Source organism: Podarcis pityusensis, assembly GCF_964106645.2.
Source record: "Podarcis pityusensis genome assembly, chromosome: 5".
In the NCBI taxonomy this organism is placed as follows: Eukaryota; Metazoa; Chordata; class Lepidosauria; order Squamata; family Lacertidae; genus Podarcis; species Podarcis pityusensis.
Genome location: NC_138032.1, coordinates 75,384,653 through 75,409,078, shown reverse-complemented (window position 1 = coordinate 75,409,078; position 24,426 = coordinate 75,384,653). Strand labels below are relative to the sequence as shown.

The 24,426-nt window shown below is 43.1% G+C and overlaps 1 protein-coding gene across 1 annotated transcript in view; it reads left to right on the top strand.

Moving 5' to 3' along the window:
• The window catches only part of BICC1 (BicC family RNA binding protein 1), a gene marked incomplete at its 5' end in the record, with an annotated part of 104,514 nt that extends 85,408 nt beyond the window's left edge, over positions 1 to 19,106 (top strand). Inside the window, 10 exons of the mRNA XM_081004874.1 lie at positions 151 to 347; positions 2,433 to 2,574; positions 3,596 to 3,752; positions 4,764 to 4,929; positions 5,636 to 5,675; positions 7,002 to 7,156; positions 11,109 to 11,265; positions 11,905 to 12,065; positions 15,331 to 15,430; positions 15,645 to 19,106. Coding sequence (XP_080861000.1) covers positions 151 to 347; positions 2,433 to 2,574; positions 3,596 to 3,752; positions 4,764 to 4,929; positions 5,636 to 5,675; positions 7,002 to 7,156; positions 11,109 to 11,265; positions 11,905 to 12,065; positions 15,331 to 15,430; positions 15,645 to 15,775 — 1,406 coding nt within the window. The 3' untranslated portion in view covers positions 15,776 to 19,106. The remainder of the gene's footprint in view (positions 1 to 150; positions 348 to 2,432; positions 2,575 to 3,595; positions 3,753 to 4,763; positions 4,930 to 5,635; positions 5,676 to 7,001; positions 7,157 to 11,108; positions 11,266 to 11,904; positions 12,066 to 15,330; positions 15,431 to 15,644) is intronic.
• Between the last annotated feature and the right edge of the window lie 5,320 nt (positions 19,107 to 24,426).

The window sequence follows — 24,426 nt, the reverse complement described above, 5'->3', positions numbered from 1 at the left end:
GTGCCATAGAGAGATGCCGGCAGTTAAGCAAAAGCTGTACTGGAGCAATTGCCTGGCTGTCCGTAATTGCTGCTCTATTTAATTGAGATTTTGTGCATGACTGCAATTGAGAAATGTTACTGATCTGGAAGTTGTTACATTTTCTTTCAGGCTTCTCTGCTATTCCCCACCTGATGATGCCATCTACTGCCCAAGCCACTTTGACCAGTATTCTTCTATCAGGAGTGCCAAACTATAGCCAGAACACGCCATCTCCCCCTCCTGGCTTGACCCCTGTCGATATTCATGTCAATGGCATGCAAGCGGAAAACAAGAAAAGCTCAGCTTCTCTAAATGGTCATGTAAAGGTAAATTGACTTTAGGCTACAATCCTAAGCATTCTTCGTTGAGAGTATGCCATTGAACTAAGTAAATATGATTAGGATTATGCAGCCAATGCATATTGAAAATACATCTAAGTAAATTATCATTTAGACAATAAAAACCTTATGTTAAAATCTTATGTTAAAACAGCAAGCAGAGTAAAAAAAAGTCTCCTGCCTTGATTAATTAGGGCACTTTGTCAATCTAATGGTTATAAACTGTAACACAGCAGGTAAATGTGGAGATTGTGGTCAAACATTAATTTATATATCTCCCTCTGTACAGGTGGGACAAATCTGAGGTGGGCACCTTTTTACTATTTATAGGCTGAAAGTAAGTCTGGAGGTCTGTGTCCTCCCTCTTCTCCTACAGTGAAGCTGCCAGGAAGAGGTTGGAAGCTTTAGGTTTCATTTTTATTTAAACACAGTTTAGTTGCATGTACCAACCCAGACAAACTGTGGTTAGTTATAAGGATGATTTGCTGAAACCAGTCAACTTCATAAACCATGGTTTGATGTTGGCTTGTTTCAATAAATAATAGTTTAGACTAGCCACAGTTTTTCAGGATTTGGACATAAAGCTGAGTTGCATTTAAATGAAAATGAACACTTCTGATCTCCTCATTACTGTACTGAAGGAGAAGAGAAGGAGGAGCACATGAGACCAAGGCTTTTTCACTTGTTAAACCATAGTTTAACATAGCATCCAGATGCAGCCACAGAGTTGGTTGTATTTTATGTCCCATTTGAAATCAGTTCAAGCCAACTAATGTCTCACTAATGTCAATAGAAATCTACCAAGCAAACTTCAGGGGTTTTGTGTTAAGAAAAAGGTTTGGCTTCTTAAGCTTTGCAGAGTATAATAGTGGTGTCACTTTGCCATTGCAGCTTCCTTCCTACTTGGCATCTTTAGTATCTCGAATTGTAGGGAATACATCCAAAATCTGAACATTGGTTTTTGAAACTCAGATTTAGTGCTGCTCATTGTTTTAAAACCTGGACTTGTTTGCCTGCAATTGTTGAGTAGGGAAAATGTAAATATTTCAAATATTTCCCTATTTGAGTTTCTTTCTGTCTGCAATCTACTTAATTTTGTGTTCAACCACTTTGGCACAAATATAATTTTCAACAGTGACAATCTGAACTCACAGTATTGGAAGAGTGCATCAGTGGATGGCTTCTGTGGGGCATGACAAAAGTCTTCTGTGGATTAGGGTCAGACATAAATATTCCATTCAGTTAAACTATGCTTGATCTTGGGGAAAGAGTGGGTGTGCTGTTTGCTGGGAAAGGAATCTGGGTAAGCAGGGGATGACTCTAGTGGTGCCCTTGAGTGTACATATTGTACTGCCATTCCCTCCTAGGAGAGTTGCGAAAGTTCTGCTCCTTGTGACATTGCTTGCGAGCCAAATCCCCTGTTCCTGACATTGTCCTGGTTTGCATTTCACTTCAAACCGTAGTTAAAATAAACTGTGGTTTAATGTGAATGGACAGAATTCTAGCGCGTGCAGCCAAAATCACGGGTGTTTTGCTCCTCTCTTGCTGGGAATCAAGCCGTGCTCTGGCTTGTTGTGTCATCTGAACCTGGTTTCGTCATTTATTTCTCTCCGAAACATGAATTGGAAGCCAAGGTTTGTTCCTGGCCTAATGCTTGTGGCTTGTTTGGGGGAAAGAAACCATGACCCAAGTTTGGATGACATGATAAGCCAGACCACGGCCTGTTTCCTGGCAGCAGCAGGGGAGGAGTGCAGCACCCAGGATTTCAGCAGCATGCAGTAGCACACAGCTTTTTCCCATTAAACCACAGGGGTTTTGTTTTGTTTCAAACTACGGTTACTTTTCTGTGTTGTGTGAAACGTGCCATTAGGTTTTCTCATCTCCACCCGGGCATCTCTTTCATGACAGGCCCTGCTCTGTGTGGGCACCCCTCTTGCCATTCATCAAAGGACTTTTGCTAGTGTAAATGCTTAAGTGATACACTGCTCTTTTTTTGTTGTTCTCAGTGGATCTTTTTCAATAAAATGTTTTATAGTTTAAGATTATGACTAAACATTCTTGCGTCTATTCCAGACCTCAGCTATGAAATATACTGCGCTAACTGCTGCATCACTCGGTGAAAATGTATTGGGTCCAAACCACAGCGATCCATCCAGGCAGACAAATAGTCATAGTGCCTCTGAACAAGTGACCACCAAGGCAAATGCTGGCGAAGGTATAATCAAATAAGCATTGTGCTTTCTCAGGTTGCCTTATCCTCTCAGATGGGCAGGGTTACCTCTCCTGAGAGATTCGGGATAAGCTTGTATTTTAATTGGTGATGAATCATTCTAAACACCAGCTGAGTAAACGGCAAGCTAAGCGACTAAGCAGATAGGAAGAAATTAAGAAGGAGCTGCCAGTTTCAGCAGGATTCCCAAGTCGTCGTCATGCTAAATATTGAAGAGATGCTCAAGTTCAAATAGCTGGTTGAGGGTTGCCGTTAAATCCATTGTCACTCATCTTACACATGAGTTCGTCAGTAGCTTGGCTTGGAATAAAACAAGCCATGCTTCATTATAGAAATGAGCCTTGGGCTTGCATGCTTTCCCTCCCCTTAGTTGGAAAGGGAGGAGTTTTAAATCTCCTGTCCCCAGTTTATTCTAACCTGCAGTTTCCTGAACTCAAGCAAAATGGGAAAGAAGGGAATGTATGAGCTCAAGATTCACGGCAGCTTTCACTTCAAACAGCAAACCATGCTTTTATATTACATATGAGCCAGACCAGTAAAACTGCTCAAATCAAGGTTTTTATATTGCACTGTAAAATTCAGTTTCTTAGTTTCATGGTATGATGAATGATAGAGGTGTAGTATGGTTCACATAGCTTCTAATATTACACCTTCAAGTGTGTATATGGCTGCTATAGGTCTCTGTGTAGTGCTTTGCTGAAAAGTTTGGTAACAGAAATTCTGCACCAAGAAAATGTGAATCATTCTTTCCCTATACAAATGATATATGAGCATGCTTTGTGTTTTTATTACAAAGTTCTGCTGTGCATAGTGACTGTGTTTAACTATTTTTTTGGAAAGCTGCAAATATCCTTCATAATAAATTGAAATGCTCAAATCTTCAGCGGAATCAATACTTTAGAAGGATCTTGGTGGCTATCGAATCAGTTCCTATAGTGACAGGATTTGTGCTAGCTTTAAATCATTCCTGACAGATACATAATATACTGCTCTTTGTTCTCCATAGGTTGCAATGATGCCTTTGTGGAGGTGGGCATGCCAAGAAGTCCTTCACATTCAGCCAATGCCAGTGATCTCAAGCAAATGATGAGTTCCTCCAAGCAATCCTGTGCAAAGAGGCAAACAGTAGAACTGTTGCAAGGCACCAAAAACTCTCACTTACAGTATGTCACATTCATAAATATGACTTTATAAAGTACAGGGAGGCAGTAACATATTTTACATGTTCTGGCGAAGGGTGGTTAGCTCTACCATTAATAACGGTCTTACTCTGGAGTTAAGGCTCTGCCCTGAAGTAAGAGAGCTTCTCAAAAGTCATATGGACATGGTGATCTCTTGATGACCCACGATTGACTCTCATGATTTTTGCTTAATTGAAGTGCTACCTGTATGCTAATACTTAACAGAGAGTCTCTCAATGTTACCGCCCCCTCAGTCCCTAGGGCTGAGAAAACAAGGCTTGCACAAGGCTACATAGTGAGTGGTGAGATTTCAGCAGGGAATTTTGTGATTTACAGGTCAGTCTCATATCCACCACACTAGCTCTCCAAAAGAAATGTGTGGGGTTCACAGCATACTTTCCTCAAGACAACTCTTCAGTAACTTTTAAGGCAGGCTTTTAAATATTGTCATAGTGATGTAGTTGTGACTTCTCAATTGGATGTGGGTTATATTCCCCACTTTGCTTAAAAGTAGGGAGCAATGTGACCAGATCAGTACACACCAATAAGTTGGCCCACACTTAAATAGCCTTTTCCACTAATCCTTGGTCTGTGAGCAGCCACATGGGCCACAGGGAACACATTCATGCACTCTTAGATCTACATACCTCCAAAGATGCTCTCTTGGGAAACGAGTGAGCCAAACTCTCTTATTCACACTTTGAATTGAGTTTTTTGGGAAGTTAATGCAAATAATACTGGTGGCCGTGGAAGCTAAAGCCAACATTAGCAGACTGCTTGCTGTGTCACCTCTGAAAAAGCAAGCTTTAAATTCTGTACAAAGTTATTATTTGCATTCCAGTGCTTCAAGATGAGTACCTAATCTGTCTTGTTCTTCAAAAATGTTTTCTTTTCCTGTTGCTTTAACTGAGAACAAAACAAATGCTGTTAAGATCTCTGCGCACTTTAAAAGCAAATCCTGCTCCCTGAAAGAAACCCCTCTCATATTTACAGCACCACAGAGAGGCTGCTTTCAGATTCTGAGCTGAGTGGTTCAGAGAACCCAGTGGCTGATAAAAAGGCTCCTGGAAGTGAACGAGCAGCTGAGAGGGCGGCAGCAGCCCAGCAGAATTCTGAAAGAGCGCGCCTTGCCCCACAGTCGTCGTATGTGAATATGCAGGTACTGAGCATGTGGTAGCTTAAGCCCAAATTGTGGTGAAAACCAGAAAGTGGCCAGATCTGGACTCCAATCACTCTGGCTCCTTCAGCCCTTCTCTCTCTCTCTCTCTCTCTCTCTCTCTGTGTGTGTGTGTGTGTGTCTGAAAGAGAGAGAGCCTTCTTAAAATGCACACAATTAAAATTCCACCCTAAGAAGGATTCTGCATGTGCCTGTCTACATATGCCTGGTCCATAACTGCAAAAAGATGTCCTATTACGAATATGGCAGGAAAAAGCAGGCAGCCAATCTACCCCAAGGGGGTTAGAGCTCACACTGTGGTAACTTGGTGATGGAACTTGGTGACCAAAGCAAAACTCAGCATGCTCCTGCAGCAGTAATCACATGGCGAAGAAGCAATTTTTAGTTCAGAGAACCAAACTCCGAATACCTTGGAAAAAGAGGCTGTGTTTGAAAATAGTAGATTGGGTGAAGGCTTAGGAATAACTACAAAGCTATTTACAGCCCTAATTAGCTGGTTTTAAGTGAAAGTTTTAAGTATATCAAATGTTAATTGGAGTTGCTGGCACATTGTTGTTCAGGGCTTAGTGTTCCCCCTAGACAAACTTATGGACCGTGATCAAAATCTTTGTGGCTTGGAGAGCAGAGTACTGGCCTGACATTTAGTGAGAGCAGTGATTAAGCTGCCTTCTGTGTGTTTCATTTTTAGGCATTTGACTATGAACAGAAGAAGCTATTAGCAACCAAAGGTATGTGGGACAACTGTGACTTGCAGCATATATATCTGTTTGGTAACTGAGCAATGAAAGGGTTCATGCTTCCCTCCCCTGCTGCCCTGAGATTTGGCTGGGTTGGTTGCTCAAATCGAGAAGCTGTATCGTAGACAACATGTTTTGCAATCCAAACTTCTCTGTGTATAAAAACTCTGGTTCTGCTGTTACAGTGTGGGAGAACACTGTAAACTTGAAACTTCTTGGTCCACAATAAACTTGTCTTGGGGCAGGTGGTTGGAAAGGATGACATACTCGTGTTTCATCGGGAACTTTGTTTTCAAGAAACACAGGCCTCATCTGCTACCTCACCATTTCCCTCTTGTATAATCATGCTTAGCATGTGTCCCCTTTTTGCAGCAACTTGGATGGAGGGGATTGCCTACTGCCTGCACATCCTGTAAACACAGGGGAAAGTGTTGGGGGTTCAATGCCTTCCATATTTCTAAGCATAAGTGACCGCAGTTGGAATGGGTGCTGCGTGCATACATTAATATGCACATCTGGCTAATCCCCATATAAAATATATGTGGAAGGATCACAGAAGTCATTGGCAAGTGGGCCTCGGTCCTGTATACCTGAAGGAGCGCCTCCACCCCTATCATCCAGCCTGGACACTGAGGTCCAGCGCCAAGGACCTTCTGGCGGTTCCCTCCCTGCGAGAAGTTAGGTTACAGGGAACCAGGGAGAGGGCCTTCTCAGTAGTGGCACCTGCCCTGTGGAACGCCCTCCCAGCAGATGTCAAGGCAATAAGCAACTATTTTTCTTTTAAAAGACTACTGAAGGCGGCTCTGTTTAGGGAAGTTTTTAATGTCTGACGCTGTATTGTTTTTAATATTCGGTTGGAAGCCGCCCAGAGTGGCTGGGGAAACCCAGCCAGATGGGCGGGGTATAAATAATAAATTACTATTATTATTAGCAACACAGTGTTCCATCATGGAGGGCTTGGGACTCATCTCAGTTCTCCATTTCTCTTTTCCAAATAGCCTCCCTCTTTCTTCTGCCATATATGCCAGAACTTCTCTATAAGGAATGAGATGTGCATCCATGTATGTACAAATGCCTGCAGCACACATTATTATATCTAAGATACTTAGCTTGTATGTATTATTGGAGCTCCATGGTTTCTCCTCACACATACAGAATCGTAAGCCCCTACAAGATTGGAGGTCATCACACCGTCTCAGTATATGTGGAGGGGAAGCAAAGGTTAAGAGCAACCTGTTTTGGCCGAAAGACACCATTTTTATCCAAAAATGTACAGGGTTCATGCTTACGGGTGTGCTGTCTTTTGTTTTCTTTAAGCTATGTTAAAGAAGCCAGTTGTTACGGAGGTGAGGACACCGACAAACACCTGGAGTGGGCTTGGCTTCTCCAAATCAATGCCAGCCGAAACAATCAAGGAATTGAGAAGAGCTAACCACGTGTCTTATAAACCATCCATGTCGACAACTTATGAGGTATGCAAAACTGCAAGTACAGTGGTACCCCGCAAGACGAACGCCTCGCAAGACGGAAAACCCGCTAGACGAAAGGGTTTTCCGTTTTGGAGGCGCTTCGCAAAACGAATTTCCCTATGGGCTTGCTTCGCAAGACGACAGCCCATAGGGAAATCTCCGGGACAGCAGGGAAGCGCAGCGCGTCTTCCCCACTGTCCTCGGACCTCCTCCCCCCGCCCGGCATCGGAATGAAGCTCCGATGCCGGGCGGGGGGGGACGCCTCCTCCCCCCGCCCGGCATCGGAACGAAGCTCCGATGCCGGGCGGGGGGGTGGAACGCCTCCTCCCCCCGCCCGGCATCGGAACGAAGCTCCGATGCCGGGCGGGGGGGTGGAACGCCTCCTCCCCCCGCCCGGCATCGGAACGAAGCTCCGATGCCGGGCGGGGGGGTGGAACGCCTCCTCCCCCCGCCCGGCATCGGAACGAAGCTCCGATGCCGGGCGGGGGGGGGACGCCTCCTCCCCCCGCCCGGCATCGGAACGAAGCTCCGATGCCGGGCGGGGGGGGTGGAACGCCTCCTCCCCCCGCCCGGCATCGGAACGAAGCTCCGATGCCGGGCGGGGGGGGAACGCCTCCTCCCCCCGCCCGGCATCGGAACGAAGCTCCGATGCCGGGCGGGGGGGGGGGGACGCCTCCTCCCGCCGCCCAGCTTCGGATGGCTTTCCTGAAGACTTGGGGTGGGAGGAGGGTTTTCCTTCCCACCGCCAACATTCAGAATGCTGTTCTGAATGTTGGCGGTGCGGAGGAAAAACCCTCCTCCCACGCAAGCCCCGGGAACAGAGGGAAAGCGCTGCGCGCCTTCCCCTCTGTTCCTGTACCTGTCCTGAAGGCTTGCGGTGGGGAGAAAAGCCCTTCTCCGCACCGCCAGCCTGGCAAGCGGTTTCCCTAGGAACGCATTAATTGATTTTCAATGCATTCCTATGGGAAACCGTGCTTCGCAAGACGAAAAACTCGCAAGAAGAAAAAACTTGCGGAACCAATTAATTTCGTCTTGCGAGGCACCACTGTATCTGTTTTACTATGCGTGCAAGAAACTGGGGCCACTCACCTGAACTTTGAACATATGTACCAATTTGCAGCAAACCCGAAGCTCCAAGATCTTAAGAAGGTGCAATGCGGCATGTTCTTTGACTTCTCTAGGTTTAACTCTTCATTGATTTATGGAGTCTCTGTTAATTTTATTGTGTTTTAAAAACAGCTTCAGCGTAGTCTGTACATCAAGCAAAGAACTAGAGAAATGTGGTCCTGAGGATGTTAAAAGGGTAAAAATAGTCACATGGGATCAATCCAAGGCTGTAGCTCTGTGGCAGATTCTCCGGTGGTGATCACCTGTGTTTTTTTGTACAAGTGTCTGCAAAGCAAAAGTATTTTCATTTCTAGCTTGAATGAATAATCATAATGGCCTGTTTTCTAGAATGCAGCCGCAACTAATTGCAGGCTTCACAAGGACTTAAAACTTGTCTTTGTGGCTTTCACAATAAGACACATGAGATAATTACTGAAGGTTCAAGGCCTATGAAATCTAAAGTGGAAAAAGCCGGGGGGTGGGGGTGGGAGAGATTCTGCCTGTTGGCAACTGGATCCCAGCATGGACATGGTTCATGCCACGAGGTTAAGTTACATGGCAAGTGCGATGCAGATTCCCAAAGGGAATCATTTTGCTGTGGCTTCTAGAGGAAGGAGAGGGGATTGTAATATCATGATCCACTGTGGCTTCCTGGTAGCAGAGCTGTGGTACCCTTGGTTGACAAGGAGGGATGAGAAAGCAAGAGTAGTCATGCAGATCCCCTGCTCAATATTTCAAGGTCTTTGGCATTGTGCTCCTCCTACAGCAAATTTTCATTGTGGTAACACTGCAAAACACTCAACTTTATAAAGGAGCATCTCTTTAGTTATGATGCCAGATCTTTACCAACACCAAATGTATATGGGTTTTGCTGCCGTTTGAATTTTCTGGGGAGTGGGGTGCGAGGGATTCCCCCATGACAGTGTTAACAGGGGCAGGGTGGAAAGTCTACTGTTCAGATGTCTAACTGATAGGTGGGAAACACCCATGGCAGAAACTGTGCTTTCTCTTTTGCAAAGTCAAAACATTGCATTAAATGAGATATAGGCTTTTTTGTGAACCATCTTCACAACTTATGAATAGTAAATGATAAAAATGGATTTTCCTTAGGAACAGGTTTAGTTTGGCCACGCTGCTCCTCGTACTGTATATACTTTTAGCAGATAAATGTTGTCTCGTGTGTTTCACATTATCTTCCAGCCATTTTACTTGTCTCCCTTTTTCACAGGAGTTTATTAGGAGACTAAAAATGTTTTCTGTCTCTGAGTCACTTGGCTGTAGCCCAGAAGCAAACCACAGCCTGGGTTCCTTGCTCTGTAAACTATTTCTTCAGAGACTCCGCCACTCATTGTTTTGCTTTGCTTGAGACATGTGGGCAAAATAAAAACCATGGATCCCTTTGTTTTCCTGCTTATACTGGGTTGTTTTCAGAACTTCCATTGGTATTAGAAAGCACTTCTGTCACGGTACCTTACATCATCGATTCCAAAATGATTAGCCCAGGAGTTAACCGGTGAGCTCTGGGAACGTGTGGGTGTGGTCACAAAGTCTCCAGTGGATCACATGACAATCTCAGTGTGGTGAGGAGCATTCCAGGTCATAGTTAAAGACTGACTCTGTGGAGGCACTGTTGCATTAGGATGGTGCCATTTTCTTTTTTAAAAAGAGCTTCACAGGTTTACTTGTGATACGGGTCATGAGTTTCTTTCCCTAAAACCAAAGTTATTGAGATGTCTCTTACAGAAAATGGGAGCAAGCCCAATAAAAAGGAAGGGTAGAGTTGAAAAGGGTGCCAAACATATTACAACCATGTTGGTGATTGATGTGTGCTTCAGTAACTAGCTACTGCCAAAATGAATGACTAGGTGGCACAACCTTGGCTTATTGCATTACTATTGTTGCTTTTTTTATTTATATACCACTCTTTATCCAAAGATCCCAGGGCAGCATAATAATTTATGCAGCATAATAACAAAAACATAACACACAGCATGATAATAAAATAATCATAACAACAGCCCCTAGGACCTGCACCCACCCACACATTTAACCAACCATGGCTGAAGACCCAAGTAAAGAGGAATGTTTTCACCTGGCACCTAAAGACATGTAATGAAGGTGCCAGGCAAGCCTCTCTGGGGAGAGCATTCCACAGATGGGGAGCCGCCACAAAAAAGACCCGTTCTTGTGCGTTCACCCTCCAAAGCTCTCGGGGAGGCGGGACATAGAGAAGGACCTCAGATAACAAGCACACAGGGTCTAGGTCAGTTTGTAGGGGGAGAGATAGTCCTTAAGGTATTGAGGTCCTGAGCTGAGTAAGGTAGTGTGTCCTCCATATATGCCGGTGAGTACAGAATCCTGATAGTTGCAAGCTTTTTTGTATTTAATAATACCCCAGAGCCCAAAGTAAGTACTCAGCAATATATCCTAGTGCAGTCCTTGCTGAACTGCACCCCTTCAGGCCTGGGTGTTCTTCCATGTCAAGAAATGCTCATCTGTCACCTTTCAGAGGTTGATAGTTCACACTTCTCCTTGATGTGGAATTATTCTGTATAGTGGAATTTTATTTTTTAGAACTTGGAAATATAGAGAAATATGTCATTCTGTTCCTCTAGTGAGAAATGGGATTAAACAAGAAAGGGTGTGCTCCATTCTCTCTTTTTTCTCCTCCTCCTCTCTTTATCTCGGCCTATTCCACTTGCTCACCTTCCTAGGGTGGCTCCCTTACAGGGGTGCTCTCCTGTAAAAGAAAAGAAAAAATCATTTCAGGGTGACTATTCTTTAAGGTTTATAAGGAGTCTTCTCCCAGTTTTCAGGTTATGCTTATTCCTTCTTATCTTTTTTGCAGGGTTCATCAATGTCTCTCTCGCGATCCAACAGCCGGGAACATCTAGGAAGTGGTAGCGACTCTGATAACTGGAGAGATCACAATGGCATTGGCCCAGCAGCCCCTGGCGACTTTGTTTCTTCCATTGGCAGCCCTAAAAGGAAACAAAACAAATCAAGTAATGAATTTCTGCTTTATTTTTTATTTTTTAAACTTGAGCATGACTTCTGTCATGCACTATCATTGGCCTGGCTAAAATTTTGTCCTGAGTCTAGCGGAAGCAAAGTTGGTTATTTAGTTCAGCCTGTTAATTGCAATTGTTAAAATCCTAGGACAGAGTTAGAAACTGGGTGTGTGGCGGTGGGGACAGGTTGCTGAAAAAGGCTGCCCTGAATCATGGGTCTCTCCTTTTAATGTGTGAATCAACTTCATGGCCTGATGTCACCCTATTGAGTGTTGCCATATTTCCAACACCACATCTTTGATTGGCTGCTGCTGCTAACATGAACACTCAGTGTCACGACATTTAGGATGCTGTGTAAGTTGAAGCACACAAATCAAAGGTGGGGGGAGGGGACTTAACACAAGGCTGCCCTATTCAGGAGCAGCCCCACATGTAGTTTCAATCTTTGACTTTCTTTCGTAGCACTTCAGTGAAAATATTACAGCTTGATCATTTTCCTTTGGGTGGGCTGGGGTTTAAAGTCTACCTGTCACAGTGGCTTATGCACAGTTTAAGTAGTTCAGTGGGATATCTTTTAAAAGTGAAATGCAAACTGTTTGAAAACTCAAAGGTACTTCCTCTCTGAACTTCCAGCTGAACATTATCTCAGCAGCAGCAATTACATGGACTGCATCTCCTCGCTGACAGGAAGCAATGGCTGTAACTTGAACAGCCTATTTAAGGGATCTGACCTGCCTGAGCTGTTCAGCAAACTGGGTTTGGGCAAATACACAGACATATTCCAGCAACAAGAGGTCAGTGTCTGGAAAAGGCATTTTTTGTTGTTGTTCCTGCTAGAGTGTTTTGATTACTTTCCAAACTAAATCGCTCAATTGCTACCATCTGCTGCGCTTTCGTTTACTATTCTGTGAAGGCCACATATTCATTTCTTGAATGTAGGAATAGCTAGCTTCAAACCTCAAGTGTTTTCAAAGCACTATGCTGAGAGAAGCAACTCTGGTTTCCAGTGTTTGCAAGCATATGTGGACGCATGCTCTGTAGTGCATTGGCATCCAACTTGCTGTATGAGTGACACTGTGTGTCAGTGGCTTGTGACACATCTACATAAGAAACAGGAGAGCCTCTGGCCTTGCCTGTTGTCATCAGGCCTTTGCCTCTACTGCAGCATAGTGCTGCCTGCTTTCCAGTTCAACATACTAAAGCTTGGGTAGCTAACATGATAACATGATACATGGGGTAGCTAACATGTTGGACTATAGGTCTCATGATCCTGGAACGCTGACCATGCTGACTATCAGTGATGGTTATTGAAAAATGTAAGCTTTTATCCCTGTGCATAGTTTGAACAAAGCACAGAATTCAGCTTTCATTGGAGCAAAACTTTGATTGCCTGGACACAAATCTGGTATTTTGTGGCATGGCTTACACAGAAAATTGGCAAAGCCACTGGTCTCCTTTGAAAGGAAAGGCAGGATATATTGATGATGACGACGATTTATTTGTGTCCCACCCATCTGACTGGGTTGTCACAGCCACTCTGGGTGGCTTCCAACACATAATAACATAATAAAACATTAAACCCTATACTGGACTGCCTTCAGATGTCTTCTAAAGGTTATATAGTTACTTATCTCCTTGACATCTGATGGGAGGGTGTTCCACAGGGTGGCTGCCACTACCGAGAAAACCCCTCTGCCTGGTTCCTGGTAGCTTCACTTCTCACAGTGAGGGAACCATCAGAAGGCCCTCAGTTCTTGATCTCGGTGTCCAGGTTGAATGATGGGAGTGGAGACGCTCCTTCAGGTATACAGGGCTGAGGGTGTTTAGGGCTTTTAAGGTCAGCACCAACACTTTGAATTGTACTCAGAAACTATGATGTTATCAACTGTAGCCTGGAGTGGCAGTACCTAATCCTGTGGGGATTGTCTTTTGACATACTGAATTACAAAAAGAGTGGGCCATCTTCAGCTCAGGTACATTGGCCACACTTATATATCAAATTCTGCCTTACTAAAACCAGGATATTTGTGAGCTGCTTTGCTCATGCTTTGCCCCTCCACTCCCTTCATGAAAGCAGGGGAACAAACTAGAAAGCTGCAGTTAACCATAGCTTCCTGTTAAATGCAAACTGAGAAACTATGGTCAGTGGCTTCCATAGAAGCCTGGATATGAAACCGTGACTTAAACTTGACATATGATTCTGGCTTGTTTGGAATCCATTAACCACAGTTCTCAGTTTGCACATAATAAACTATGGTTAACTCTGTATTTCTGGCTTGTTTACCCACTCACACAAAATAAGTGAAGCAGGAGCCAAGGGACTGCATGTGAGCATCCAAATCTTGAGCCTCTCCTGGCTTGTTAAACTAGAATATAATTGTGCCATCTGTCTACCAGCCTGCCCTCATCTCCTCAATATTGCTACTGGCCTTCTTTCTTATTTTTGTAGTAGACTCTTGCAAAGAGGTATGCCATCTGGTGGTATAGATCTGATGGCTTACCATCTGAAAATTCTGAAATTCACATGTCTTTGAGAATACACACATGTATGTGTTCAGGATGCTGGATATGTGAATGTCCTTGAAAACTTGCTTTTCACCCCATCGTTATTTACATGAACAATTCAGCAGCACACATAACACTGTCAGATCATTTCTTAGCACCAATGTGTTAGCTCCCAAGATGGAGATTGAAGCTGCTTTCCTCTTCCCAGGCTTTTTAGCTTGTTGCAGCACAGAGCTAACTTGGCTTTTTGGAAACTAGGCTCATGGTTACAGATTCACATTCTTAACTATTACCTGTAACCACAGGACAAAGCTTGCTTTACAAATCCTGGTTAAAAAGGAGAAGTCTTAACTGTGATCCCAGGCAAAACACTAAGCCCAAGCTACTGTGCTGCACTTATCAAAGAAGCCCATCAGGAAGCAAAGAGGATGCCTGTTCCTCTCCAGGAACCAGCATGTTCACATGGACACTGTAAGTTGTACACTGACTTACTGTGTTGTGAGAACCAGGCCATTGTTTTGTTTTGTTTGTCTGGGACAGGCATTTGTAATGCATTTAAGACAGAATTTGGGTAAGCAGAGATTTCACACCCTCATTAACAAACTAGAATTGATCAAGAGTTCATTTAAAACTCCTGTAAAACAGACACTACATTATTTAGTTACAGAAATCAGGCACAAATACATTGCCATCTTAAAGATTTAGCATTGCATTAAAGGAAATTTCTGTAAGGACCCTATGAAATTGGATGGACAAATCCATCCAGTCCAGCAGCACCATTGCTGATCAGCAGGTGGGCTTGAACTGAGACAGAGTGTTTCCTTGCCCAGTTACATCCCATTTGTTGGTTTATTTTCTCAATCTAGGAATGTACGGTTAGGATAGAAAGGGTGTTGAGGTCGTTCAGCTCTTAGCCCGTTTCTCATTATTGAGGTCTTGACCTACACACACTTCTAATAGTACTGTTCCCATCTCCTCTGTGGTTGCTCCCATGACGCTAGAACAGAGGGTAGCCATTGTGGTTCCTTCCAGATGTTTTGCACCACCACTCCTATCGACCATAGCCAATATGGTCAATGATCAGGAATGACGGGAGTTGTGCTCCACAACATCTGAAGCGCACCATGTTTGCTTCCCTGCACTAGACGTAAACAGAAACTGATCCACTTGCATAGTGGTTATAGCACACAAACAGTGCTTGGGCATTATGGGTACATATTAAAGCACCCTTTACACCTGCTTCTCTGTGAAGAAAAACTGTGGCAATGTGGCATTTCTATAATCTTTTCTTCTTCATGGTTGTAAATCATATTTTCATTATATATGTGTGATTACCTAGGAGTGAGTGCTATTGGACTTGATGGGGTTAACTTCTGAGTAGGCATAGCATAGGATTACCCTATGCTGGTCTTGCTCAGTTTATTCTTTGGATGATAAAAATAAAGTTCTTCAGGGAAGTTATCCATACCATTCCCTTTAGTATGCATTTTGAATCTTTCCTGTGAGACTTCTGTATCTTGAATTACTAGGGTATACATTTTGTATTTTCTCCAGATTGATCTTCAGACGTTCCTCACTCTCACAGATCAGGATCTGAAAGAGCTCGGAATTACTACTTTTGGTGCACGAAGGAAAATGCTGCTTGCAATTTCAGGTATACAAAAATCATATGCATATATGAGCCCTTTGTTTTTCCTGTCTTCCTTGCTTGCTTGAGTTGTCACCTCTCAAGAATACATCTCACCCTCCTTGATGTGCATGGATTTAATCTGCATTTGTTTACCAAAAAACCCCTTTTTAAAATTAATCCCTATTTAGCCGCTATTTTTTTTTCTTTCCTTCCCTGCCCCCTCCCCTCCTATGCGCAGAACTGAATAAAAACCGAAGAAAACTGTTTGACCCCTCCAATGTCCGTGCCTCGTTCCTGGAAGGCGGCGCTAGTGGAAGACTGCCGCGTCAGTTTCATTCGGACATTGCTAGTGTGAGCGGCCGCTGGTAGCAGTAAGTCGAGGCTCTCACAGTTGACTGCACAAATGGACATGGCAATCCTGTGGACAGCCATCACTGCACACAACCCCCTGCACTTTGGGAATTTAGGTACCAAGGACCAAAGCCTTCTGCACAAATACCTGTGCCAAAAAAAGGAAGAGAACACTTGTCTCTTTCTGAACACCAAATGTGGATTATGTTTTACTCATGTAGATTGGACAGAATTTGCAATAATGATAATATAGGGTTCTTTGTTTAGTATTTTATTACTTATAATAACTATATTGTATGCACTGAAATTTTTTTTTTTACTTATTTGAATGGAGAGTGAAGGGCTGGGATGCCAGAGGGGCATAGCATGTGGTTTTTATCAAGAAGGTATTTCTGGTACTGCTTAATGATTAATTGAGGTCTTTCTGCACTTTACGTGTTCTGATTGCTTGTCCTGTGGAAATTTTATTGTTTTCCTCTTCAATTTCCATGGGGAAAAAATATTGTATTGGCACTTATCAACATTTGCCAGGTATGTTCCCACATTAGATGAAATTCTTTTGCCATAAATCATACTAGCAAATCAAATTTTGGTTATTTTCCCCCCTTAAACAACTGTAGAGAAGTCGTCAACAATCAGGTCTCTTAGCGTTGGACTCAACCATCTTTTCGCTTTTGGGAGGCATTCGAAGAAACCTTACAGTTAAGCTTGTGCACTGTAAAAGATGCAATGAAAGACCAAAATGAACCTTATTGCCATCAGTTATCCCTATTTAGCTGCTGCCTGTAATGCTAAAACTGATTTTAATGGTCGTCTCAAAGCAAAGGACTATTTTAGTATATACTGCCACTAAAGGACACTTTATTTATAGGAAACGTCTTATTTTTTTAGAATCTGTACACTTTACAGTGCATAAGAAATTAAACGGATCTCCTAAAAAGTTTTTGGTAGAGGATGGAAGGCAGTTCATCATGCCAGAACTCTGGGCAATTGTTCGCTTAAGGAGAGCATTAATTTCATTTGACAAGACAGCACTGTTGCATTTATTTCAAGAATATTGCTTACATTGACTCTTCATTCAGCAATAGATCAACATAAATCAAATAGCTGCAATGACATCTGTTTTATTGGTTGATTTAAGTTTGTGATTGTCAGCTGTGGAGTTTTGAGATGAGCTATTTCCAAAAATCCATACTGACTGTCACCAGAAAGAGTCTGTGTTGTGCATAGATAGAGCTAACAGTTGTGTTCTTATACTGTGAAAGGTCAAGAAATCTGGTTATACTATTTCTGTCTTTTTGCAAATGACTAGGTATAAATTTATGAAGTGAAGGATAGGATGAAGTGCCTCTCGGCGATGCAATACGATGTTTCCAAACATGAATTTACCGAAAGAAGAAAAACATTCCCATAGAAAAAATTGTGAACTTACTTGTACTGTAATTTCTTATTTATGTACAATGTACAAACCCTTTAAGGTGGTTGCAAACCACTCTTAACGAAGGCATTAGATTTAACCAATTACCGTAGCTGTTTTTTTATATATGCAAAACAGGGGTGAGAAATAGTTTTGACACTTTCTGTGGATAATGGTTTTCTACAGCAGAGAAAAACACACAAACACACATAAAGGAAACCTTTAATGGTAGATAACGCAGTTGTAATCTGCTACCCACCGGCATTCATTCCAACCATCTCCAGTGATGGCTATATAGCTAATCAGCCTCTCACTGCAACTCAGATAGCTGCTGATCTTTCTCCAGTGTTTGAAAAAGCACAGGCCAGATTAGTGCATGTTCAACTGTAGTTGCCTTTTTCTGTGTGTTGCCTTATGTATTATCCTGGAAATCAGCTAGTCCTGCCTCAAAACTTAACACATACTTCTGTTCACACTGTAATATAGAGATCCTGATACTTAAAAGAAACTAGCTTCTTAATCATGAATATGCCCTTTGGTATGAGTCTCCTCATGTGTAGAATTAAGCACTTAGTAGTTCAGGAATTTGGCTTGTCCATGGAAATGATTTTACCAAAATTTAAAACTAACTTGGTTTAATCTGTGCCAGAGTTAATTCAGACTAGGATGAGCACCTATCTGCCAGTCTCTTTCGGCTGCCATTGCACCCTCCCACCACTCGCCTTATTAGGCATTCGTCCCCCCACCCCCCCACAGATCTGTGCATATTTTTTCCAGTTTGTACTTAAATGCCATGTGTGTTATGACAGTATTATACCTGGAAGATGCAATTAAGCTGCTGTGGTCTATGCTGAAGTGAAGATTTTCCCAGATATAAAAACGATAGGGCTACACACTCACACCCACAACACACACAAATTCCACACTGGAAGAACAACTTTCTCACTCCTTTTGATTCCACAAAAGGGATATATGGCAATGCAATGTTCAGTATTGTCAATATTGTATTATGCACAAAAAGATATTGAAACGTTAGTTTTAAATTTTGTGCCTTTATAGCGACCAGTTATCTGTAAATATAGAGCAGATACAGATTGTATTTTGGGAGGGAAGGGGTCCTTTTTAGTGAATTTTTTTAAAGAATAAATAAATGAAAGATGGGATTAAACGTTCAAAAATGGGAATTTTCCAAACTAATCAAATGTTACATGAAAGAATAAATTTATATAACCCCCTTGTTACACTGCCTATGAAATGTAGTCTGTCGTCTTTTACACAGATTTATTCCAGAGGTGATTTCGTGTTCTCTTAACATGGAATGGTTGCTCCCAAAGTCAGAGCAAATACATGCTTGTTATATTCTCTATAATGCTAGGCCCTGTGAGGACTAACCTAAACTGAGTATTGTTAACAGGCACAGTTACTAAAGAATGCTGATCGTGCTTCTGAAGTGAAGGGGCACATCATGTGAGTAATAGTCACCTCATCCTTCTTTTTCTTTACAGTTTGCGGGGGAAAGGTTGCAAATGCAGATTGCACATGAGCTAATGGCCCTTACGGGTGCAATCTATATGTTCAGAAACTGTGTGTGGTACACACTGAGAACACAGTGCTTCAGAGTGCTGTTCGAGGGATTACATGGTCCAAATGCACCCTGCCCCCCTGTCAATTATTCCGTTGCCATGGGAGCAGAGTTCAAACCAGCCTCAGACCCAGTGGGCTAACTTTCAGTAGGCAACCTTTGAAATGGGGAAGCATTCAAGTTTAATATCCACTACCAAGGCCCATAGATTTTATGCTGAGGAGTGGGTCTACGGATGCTTTTGATATGATGCGAAACAGCCAAGTCTGTTTGTAACATTATGTTTGATGTTTAGAGTTATTGAATAAAAATATTGTTTTTAATCAAATTAAAATGGAAGTTTATGTGTACCCAGTGATTTGAAGCTACTTGTTTCTTGCTGAGCAATTGATTATTATTTTTTAAGCACTTGCATTGTTTTTCTTGTTATTTCCACAAGAAAAAGGGCTAGAGATTTTGAGGCTGTTTTAGTCAGAGAAAAACATGTGCAGACTTGCCCATGCTTATCTCAAGCAGCTTTTTATTATGGAGCAGCTTTTCCCCTAAATAAAATGCATTGGGAACCATAGTCACACATAGAGTTCTCCACATTTGTCCTTGTGGCTTTCTGTAGTTGTGATGGATCCTCTCCTTGTGTCTTCCAGCCCAGCCCCCCCTTCTGCAGTCATGGGATGGCAAGAGCTTCAACTTGCAATAAAAGCATTATAAGACAGTCTCCTTATGACTGCATATGTATCCCTCTTAAGGGTCAGTTTTCATTTTACCACAGTGGTATGGGAACCATTTCCTCTTGTTGTGCTCTGGTAGAACCACATTGGCCAGGCTGATTTGCATGGTTTCACCCCATATTGTCTGTCTTTTAAGTCACGTCATTGATTTTACCCATATGGTGTCTTCACACGTACATTTCTGGAACAGGCTATGGCTGCATTAAGAGGAAGAGGCTCCCACAGCACTGCAAATGAATCAGCCTTTGAGAAGTACTGCATTATAAAGAAAATACTGGATCCAGTGAAGCTAATACCTTCTGTAACAATCAACTACAGTGGTACCTCGGGTTACAGACACTTCAGGTTACAGACGCTTCAAGTTACAGACTCCGCTAACCCAGAAATAGTACCCCGGGTTAAGAACTTTGCTTCAGGATGAGAACAGAAATCGTGCAGTGGTGCAGCAGCAGGAGACCCCATTAGCTAAAGTGGTACCTCAGGTTAAGAACAGTTTCAGGTTAAGAGCAGACCTCCAGAATGAATTAAGTTCTTAACCCGAGGTACCACTGTATCTCAGCTTAGAGCTGATGCTTCTGTCTTCCTACTTGGAGACTTCAAGCCTGCACTATGCACAGAGTCTTTTTAACAAGCACTGTTTCCATTGTCTTATGGATCTCACTCTGTGGTCTCTTGCTTAGGAATTATTGCTACAGAAATGTTTTGGCTCTCTTGAGAAATTAGGATGTCCTCGTTTGTGCACATTTGCATTGATGCATTTTTATGAAACACCAATATTTTCCAACGGTGCATGGGAGATAATCTGCTTTGGATATTCTTGGTCCTCTCGCTGATTAGCTTTCTCTCCCTCGGCAAGGATGGTTTTGTGCAGCTATTTTTTAAGCTGAACTGCTTTCTGCATAATGTTTTAGGCTTTGAAAATCCTAACAAGTGCATACTATATGTTCAAACATCAAAGCAAACTCTGGAAATAAGTTGAAAGGGGTGTCCTTGCATCCTGCTTGGTGGAACTGTAATCAATTTGCCAACTGTTGCTGACCATCTTGTAAATTAGAGTACTAGCCAGAAAAGATTTATAGAAATAAATTTAAAATCCTCGAAAGTTGGATTAAAAAGGGACGTAAAATCTGCAGTGAAGAATAAGCAGGTGCGCATAGGTCTGTGAGTGAACCTGTCTTCATTTTCGTTGACTTCTCAAGCTGCTTTTTCTGAGGTAGTTTCAGAACAGCATAGAATTGTGAATGTCAGTAGCACTTGCTCTCTGAAAAGGAAGGAACTTGACAGTACAGGAACAAAGGGAACTCACATCACGATGATGGATTTCAGCAGTTAACAGATAATGTTCTGTGGAGAGCAAAATGCATAGGTAAAGGGGAACTGCCAAGGTGCAGTGAAGCTCTTAAAAAGTTATCAGTGGTAGTTGCCCCAAAAGTGCTGCAGGCGACATGAAAACTAAATAAAAAGAACTTCATTGAAAGAAAATATAATGAAGAATGGGCCTCACAGGGTGGGTACAGAAGAACAAGGAGGTCCAAATTGGGACTAGAAATAAATTATAGCTGTAGCAAGGGATGGCAGAACACTTCAGAGGTGATACTATGCTAAAAGAAAGAGTAGTGAAATAGTTCTTGTGGAAGAGTAGTGAAATAGATATTGTGGAATCATTGCTCTTTTTGCTAAGACATGAAGGTTTTGAAGGCTTGGAAGGAACTCTTCAAAAAGTCTCACCCTGAGTCCATTCTTGCATCCCACAGCGATGGGGCTTCCATTAGAATCTTTACTGCAAAGCTTAATACAGGGGTGAGAAACTAACTCCCAACATTCCCAGCCATTGGGAGTTGTAGTCCAGCAATGTCTGGGGGGACGACGCGGGTGGCGCTGTGGGTAAAACCTCAGTGCCTAGGGCTTGCCGATCGTATGGTCGGCGGTTCGAATCCCCACGGCGGGGTGAGCTCCCGTCTTTCGGTCCCAGCTCCTGCCCACCTAGCAGTTCGAAAACACCCCTAAGTGCAAGTAGATAAATAGGTACCACTTTATAGCAGGAAGGTAAACGGCATTTCCGTGTGCTGCGCTGGTGCTGGCTCGCCAGAGCAGCTTCGTCACGCTGGCCACGTGACCCGGAAGTGTCTCCGGACAGCACTGGCCCTCGGCCTCTTAAGTGAGATGGGCGCACAACCCTAGAGTCGGACGCGACTGGCCCGTACAGGCAGGGGTACCTTTACCTTTAATGTCTGGGGGGACCACGTTCCCCATCTCTGCCTTAATAGAAAGGCTTTGAATGTCTCCCCACTATACACACACACCCTAGATGAAGTTAATGGAAAGCTCTTGGAGGCAAGGAAATTTTATGTGCTTACCAAGAATTCAAAACACAAAGTAAAAGGTAAACAAAAACACATAAATCACTGTCAGGCTGTTTGTGCTTTGTATATGCTTATCAAAGTTACATCATGGAAACAGAAAAATGCCAGGAGGTCTTAAATGTTCTCAGCAGCATCCAGGTGAGAGGAGGACTTACTGATGAAGCTGAGGCAGCTGACAAAGGCCATCACATGAGCCAGCTCTGTCATTTTGTCTCTCTTCACCAAGGGAGACTTTGAGAAAACACAGGACTGGCAACAGGGGGGGGGGGAAGGCAAGGAGTGCTGGCACTAGAGCCAGCCATTGTGAACTGAGACTGAGTTTTGGTTTGGGACCGGCTCATAACTTCTTTTCCAAACTGGGGTAGCTGGTTTCTACTCCTTGAATTCCACGTTTCATGTCATTTTTACCATACAGCCATAACAAGAAAGATCTGAGGCCGTTCAAATCCATCTACACATTTCAGGATCATTCACAAACAACGACATTGCTTTTTCCAGCATCCTCAAGGAACGGTAACGAATATGCAGCTTCTTAAAGCTTTTTGTCGAAATAAACTGAGGCCCTTGGTTTAAATGTTGGCTTCAGTTTAGAGGAAGGGCAGTTTCTTGGATGCGATAACTCTGACATTTTAGAATGAAATTTGGTACAATACATTCCGGACACAATTCTGCTTTACGTTGGGGTTCCACACCAATCACATGCCCATTTTCAAGTAGGGGTGTGTGAGGGAGACGAGAGATATATTGCAATGTAAGATCATGCTTTGAAATAATGGGAAGGAATTCAGTAGATCTTCAGAGCACAATTCTTTCCAACAGCCCTGGGAAAGGCTACACCCAATGTGAATAATTTCTAGAAATGTCATTTCCCGAATACCTCATGGTCAAACTGCATATATTTCAAACATGCTTTTGGTTTCAGGAACTGAAACAATTTCACAACATAAGATGTGGAGCTTTTTAGCGTTACTCTGTGGAGTTGCCTGTGTTAGCAGTCCTCTTTCTCATGACTGGGGCTTGAAAACACTGACTTGGCAGAGATGTTAAACGGTCCCAGGCGATATTTAGGCAAAGCTTGAATAAATTGTGATGGAAATTGCTCAGTGTGCGCCAAGGGCTGTTGCAACCTCCAAGAAACTCACAGATGGAAAAGACGGAAAATAATCGAATGAAACTGTTTTGTACTAGTAAAGAGCTTCAGAGGCCTCATTTGCTCCTTGCCCTTTGGATAACGGGTACAGAGTTTCAAGCTGAGGATTAACATGAAATGATGTACATTGTCCTAAATATTCATACAAACTTTCATTCCATTGGGTTCATTGTCTCTGGCTTCGAGCACACCAGATCACATCGTGTTTTCTTTTACATTCTTCCTGTTCTCAAACACAGGTGCTGAGTTTAGCTGGGGTCTGTCCTTGAAGTGTAGAAGACATTTTATACCAAGCTCTGGTTTTCAGCTACAAGTAGGTAGCTGTGTTGGTCTGCCGTAGTCGAAACAAAATAAATTAAATTTAATTTAAAAATTCCTTCCAGTAGCACCTTAGAGACCAACTAAGTTAGTTATTGGTATGAGCTTTCATGTGCATATGTTGTGACTTTCCTGTCTCCCTGGAAAATAGGAGCTGGGGCTCATCCTTGGAAGTGTAGCCTGCTGTCATGAACACACACTCCCACTTCCATTCTGCCATCTTAATGTTTGAAGGAGATCTTGCATTTGTTTGTCTGTTGCATTTTCCCTTCATCTGGATGGCTTTGGTTCCACTCATTCTCTCGCCCTTAAGGCAACTTATTTGTCACAGGGTGATTGTGCAGAAACAAGAGGGGCAGAGGAGCCATGCATCCTGCCTTGAACTCCTTGGAAGAAGAGTGGGAGTAAAAATGGGCAAACAAATAACAAATATGGGGGCTCGAGCAATTCCAGAGCAGGTGCCTGCTGTGCCAAACCCTGCCACTCTTGGTAGCTCCTCTTCTTCCTTGCAAAGGACCAAGGGGGCTCCTCTCCTTACCTGTGCAAAGTGCCTGAAGGAGCCTTTTTCTTTAAATGCCATGTAGTTAAAATGTCCAGCAAGTATGGTGTTCTCATGTCATCTTCCTGTTCAGCATCACTTCCTGGGACGCCCATGTGGACTCCACAACATCTCAAGAAGTGCCAACAGAGCAGCAGCCAGCATGCCAAGAGCTTTGTACTGTTGCAGATGTGTGCCTGGCTAGACTTTTATTTGTAAGCCATTGTCCGGCTTTGGGGAAGCAGCTTCCTCCCACCCTTTGGCCGTGGATAAGCAGAACAAAGCAAAAATAGTTTCTTACCATTTGAAGAGATTTTAATGATCCCAGCAAAAAAACAAAGAGTCCATTCTCAGAGTAAAGGTGCTCCCAATTAAGGTTTACACCCACTCCCCCCCCCCGAGTCACCTCCTCATCTTGCAATCTGATCTCGCAACCACTGTTCCTTCTGTGCAGCTGCCTTATCTAATCTTCATGACCTTGGACTGATCGGCTGGATGGTTTCCAGTGAACCAGAGTTTAACTCTCTCTCTCCTGGTTCATTTTTCTCCTAGCTGTTCGCAACCCAGTTCTTC